At 43.2% G+C, this 4,974-nt stretch overlaps 1 protein-coding gene across 1 annotated transcript in view; it reads right to left on the bottom strand.

Moving 5' to 3' along the window:
- LACTB2 (lactamase beta 2) overlaps positions 1 to 4,974 on the bottom strand; it is a 32,152-nt gene extending 27,178 nt beyond the window's left edge. Inside the window, exon 1 of the mRNA XM_065903370.1 lies at positions 4,800 to 4,974. Coding sequence (XP_065759442.1) covers positions 4,800 to 4,921 — 122 coding nt within the window. The 5' untranslated portion in view covers positions 4,922 to 4,974. The remainder of the gene's footprint in view (positions 1 to 4,799) is intronic.

Genomic DNA, 4,974 nt, shown 5'->3' with positions numbered 1-4,974 from the left:
AAATAGACACGACTGAGCAATGGAACACCACTGTTTCATGGGGGCAACAGTCTTTCTCTCTGAAGTTCTTTTGAAGAAATAATAGCGACATTTCCCTCCTCCAGAACCAATTCACCAACTTCTTAATTTCATGCTGTTTCACAGGAATTCATCCCAAGTTGAGGCTGGGGGAGAGAGGATTCATCTTGATGAAAAGTCTCAATTACTCATTTGTGCATTAATTGCTCAGTAACTGTTTATGAACCATCTACTATGTGCTATGCTTTTTTTGATTGTTTTTTACTTTTTTTTAAAAAATATCAAAAATGTGCTATGCTTCTCTTGCAAGGCAAAAACCCATCTTGCCCTGTAAAAACAACCTGAGTTTATATGTTAATGACATCTCTTCTATGACTTCTCATGTTGACTGAATTGCCACACTGGAAACTTCTCTTAACAGTGATGACTGGATTAAAACCTTTAATTATACTATCCTAGACTTACTCTTTGGAGAAGGCAATGGCAACCCATTCCAGTACTCTTGCCTGGAAAATCCCATGGACAGAGGAGCCTGGTAGGCTGCAGTTCATGGGGTCGCAAGGAGTCGGACACTGAGCGACATCACTTTCACTTTTCACTTTCACACACTGGAGAAGGAAATGGAAACCCACTCCAGTGTTCTTGCCCGGAGAATCCCATGGACGGAGGAGTCTGGTAGGCTGCAGTCCATGGGGTCGCAAGGAGTCGGACATGACTGAGCGACTTCACTTTCACTTTTCACTTTCATGCATTGGAGAAGGAAATGGCAACCCACTCCAGTGTTCCTCCCTGGAGAATCTCAGGGATGGTGGAGCCTGGTAGGCTGCCATCTGTGGGGTCACACAGAATTGGACATGACTGAAGCAACTTAGCAGCAGCAGTAGCAGACTTACTCTTCACTGGTTGCATCAAATATTAAATTATATATTCATTTTGGGAGCTATCTGATGACTTATGGTATCTACAAGTCTCTAAGCCAAGGGAAAACAAAGCTATTGTTACGGGTGTTTTTTTTTTTCCAAGTTCATAGGACTCCCTTAATACACTACCTGAAACACTGCAGGCACTTAGGCACTTTTCTACTATGAATCAATGAAAGTTTTCTTTTTTCTCTTTTAATCAAATCCCATTTAAAACAGTAAGAAATACTATGTCTCCAAAAATTAAAAAAAATACCAGAAGTGTTTTATTAAAGCACAAATTAATCAAGACTAAGTTGTATTAACACTTTACAAACAGGATCTCATTTTATTAAGCATACTGCAAGGAAAAAAGGAAGTTTCACTTTTCACCTACATATAACAATATCTCTTGAAACGTCACTCTGAAGTTCCTCCCACCAAGGACTAGCGCCTGTTTCCTTATCCTTTGAGTATGGATGTACACTGGGTTTTCCTATGGCCAATGGACTGACATGAAAGTGATGTCTTGCCATTTATAAGCCTTCGCCTCTAGGTCTTTACATTCTTCCTCTCATTCCACTGGAACCCTGCAATCAGCCAGTGAATACGTTAGACTAGCCTGCTGCAGGGTAAGTGACCAAAACACGAAAACAAAAACCATACACTACTCCTTTGGCTACGTGGGAAAGAATGGACTGAACAGGGACAAAAGCAGATGCAGAGAGGCCAGTGAGAGACTATTTTAAAAGCCAAAGCAAGAGTTGTACTGGCTTGGACAGGTTAACAGCAGTGGAAATGTTGAGATCTTTATAATGGCTTGGATATGTGTGTGCAGGAAGCAAAGAAAAGTGGTCAAGGAGGGTACTTAAGTACTTACCTTGATTATATATGGGGATGGTTCTCTGTTTACTAAGATTCAGACTACTGGAAGAAGACAGGAAGTTTCGAGTGGCTTTGAGGTATCCAATTAGAGATATTAAAAAGCAGTTGGCTGCCCTTGTCTGAGGATGAAACCTGGATTTGTCTACAGTGGAGCTATAAATTCGGGAGTTGTTAATGAATATAACAAGTGAAGCCCAGGAAGTAGTCAAAATCCCCTGGGTAGAGAATACAACAATGAGAACAGAAGAAAGAGTAGGACTGTCTCCTGAGGAACTCAAAAGCTTAAAATATCTGGTAAAGAGGATGATTCTATAAAGGAGATTGCTAGAGAGTAGAGTAGCTAGCGAGGTGAGAGCAAGCCAGAAGGCCGTGTCAATCAATCAGGGAGTGGGCCACAGCGTCAGAAGATACTGAAGTTCAAATAAGATGGGAATGGTAAAATGCCACTGGGTTTAGTGATACAGAAGCCACCAGTGATCTTAGTGGAATAGATGGATATCACTTATCAGAATCACCTGGACCCAATTACTACTCATTTCTAGCCACCTAATATTTACTTTATATAGCAAAGCAGCAACACCTGCACATTAACTTATCATAGCTCAGCTGCATGGGCTCAACATCATCTCTCTCGCTCGCATGCATCTGTGAGTGATTCCACTGGCCATTCATAGTAGTCTAAGCAGTAGAACATCAAAGACGGTGAATCTGTTCTTCCCTCAATCAGCTTCAGGTTCTTCACGTCTTTTAGCACCAGCACATTGCCATGCTGAGTGTGATTCTAGTGTTTAAAGATATAGTATAGATTTTTTTATACAACATCGTCCCCAACCCCTGCCAACTTCTTCATCTGATTTTCAAACAGAGCCAGACATCTGTTTCATTGCTGGAGGAAAAACAGGCTGTGTTGAACTTATTGAGAGACAGTACACTCATCTCCTATGTTGTGTTTTCCTGAGAGATTTCCCAGGATAATTTTGACTATAGGCAATTTTAATCTTACTGACTTTAGAACTCATTTAAGATGATACACTGAAAAGCGAAGAGCATACCTATGGACTTCCTGGGGTGAGTGAGTCTAAGCCAACCCCCACTCTATGCTACATATGAGGTATTTTTTTTCTGCTTAATTTTCTGTTCGCCAAGATCCTGGAGGCAGCTTAAAGCTCCGACTCTGCGTTGTTTATCTCAGACTCAACTTTTCACTTTCTGCTAGATGGTCAATACTTCCATATTCTCCAAGCTGCTGCTTTTTCTGGTAAAATTGTGATTTACCAGAAAAAGGCAAACACAGTGGATACTTCAAATGAAAACCTAATAAACTATACTTATTAAACTGTTTAGTAATCAACTATATTTTACTAATTGTAACACATCTAGTTCATGGCAAATAGATGGGGAAACAATGGAAATAGTGAGACTTTATTTTTTTGGGCTCCAACATCACTGCAGACAGCGGCTGCAGCCATGAAATTAAAAGACACTTGCTCCTTGGAAGAAAAGCTGTGACCAAAGGAGACAGCACATTAAAAAGCAGAAACATTACTTTGCCAACAAAGGTCTGTCTAGTCAAAGCTATGGTTCTTCCAGTAGTCATGTAAGGATGTGAGAGTTGGAACATAAAGAAAGCTGGGCACCAAAGAATTTATGGCTTTTCAACTGTGGTGTTGGAGAAGGCTCTTGAGAGTCCCTTAGACAGCAAGGCGATCCAACCAGTCAATCCTAAAGGAAATCAACCATGAATACTCATTGGAAGGACTGATGCTGAAACTCCAATACTGTGGCTACCTGATTCGAAGAACCGACTTATTGGAAAAGACCCTGATGTTGGGAAAGATTGAAGGCAGGAGGAGAAGGGGACGACAGAGGATGAGATGGTTGGATGGGATCTGACACGATGGACATGAGTTTGAGCACACGTCCAGAGTTGGTGGTGGACAGGGAAGCCTGGCCTGCTGCAGTCCATGGGTCACAAAGAGTTGGCCAGGACTGAGTGACTAAATTTAACTGATGAACACGTTCAGACTGAATAATTAAATTCTGGGCTCAAGGTAAACTATATCTTATTTTCAATTTTTTTATCTAGAGTATTTTTATCTAGAGTAAGGACTACATAAAGATTGCTCAATGCACTTGTGTGTGTGTGTGTGTGTGTGTGTGTGATGACTCAGTCGTGTCCGACTCTTTGTGACCCCATGGACTGCAGCCTACGAGGCTCCTCCGTCCATGGGATTTTCCAGGCAAGAGTACTGGAGTGGGTTGCCATTTCCTTCTCCAGGGGATCGTCCCGACCCAGGGATCGAACCCAGGTCTTCTGCATTGCAGGCAAATGACATGTCCCCGTTTCTGCATGATACCACTAAAACAGAATGCGTCTGAACAAGATAAAAATCTTGGAAATACAGACAGGTTATTCCATTCGCAGAATAATTTAAAATAGTTTAAAAAAAATTAAAATAAGGCCACACAACAGTAACAAGAAACAAAGTTAGTTAGCTCTTCTTTCCCCAAGCTAGCTAGCGTTTTCCCAGACTCGAGCAATTTGAAGCAAGGGAATCCTGTTCTCTGCTATCGAGTTAAGAAAAAGGCCTCAATACAACCACTAGCTTTTGTGAACGAAGTCAAACTCAGAGCCAAATACCAGTGAAAGTCAGGTGAGGAAAGTAAACGCCTTCCCGGATTCTTAACTCCAGGCGATCCTAGTGTCGCAACAGCTTAAACACTCCGACTTTCAAAATCAAACAAAGTAAATTGGGTCTCGAAAACAGGAAACGTGTCCATTTTTCCTTAGCCATTTGTAAGTTAAGGCAGTTGACTACCCCGGGAAGAAGTTATTTAGGGGCGGGGGTGTCCGAATCGGGGTGGGCTGGGGCAGGACCCCACGGTGCAGGCTGCGGGCGCACAGCCTCTCCGCCCGCCGCGAGCAGTCCCCGCAGCCCCAACTCCGTGCGTCCCGCGGCCCGGTGTGTATGATGGCGAGCGTGGAGAAACGATTACCTGGGGCCGGTCCCCACCAGGTAGGTGTTGGTGCCCTGCAGGGTCATGGGACCCGGGTTACAGCCCAGGACGCGAATCACCCGACTGGACAGCCGTTCTATGCGCTGCAAGGTGGCAGCCATCTCCTCCTCTACCGCTCACCGCCGCAGAGAAGGCAGGACCGCCCAATCTCTGA

Source organism: Muntiacus reevesi, chromosome 12, assembly GCF_963930625.1.
Source record: "Muntiacus reevesi chromosome 12, mMunRee1.1, whole genome shotgun sequence".
Lineage (NCBI taxonomy): Eukaryota > Metazoa > Chordata > Mammalia > Artiodactyla > Cervidae > Muntiacus > Muntiacus reevesi.
Note: the sequence above shows the minus strand (reverse complement) of the source record. Positions and strands in the feature narration are given on the sequence as shown.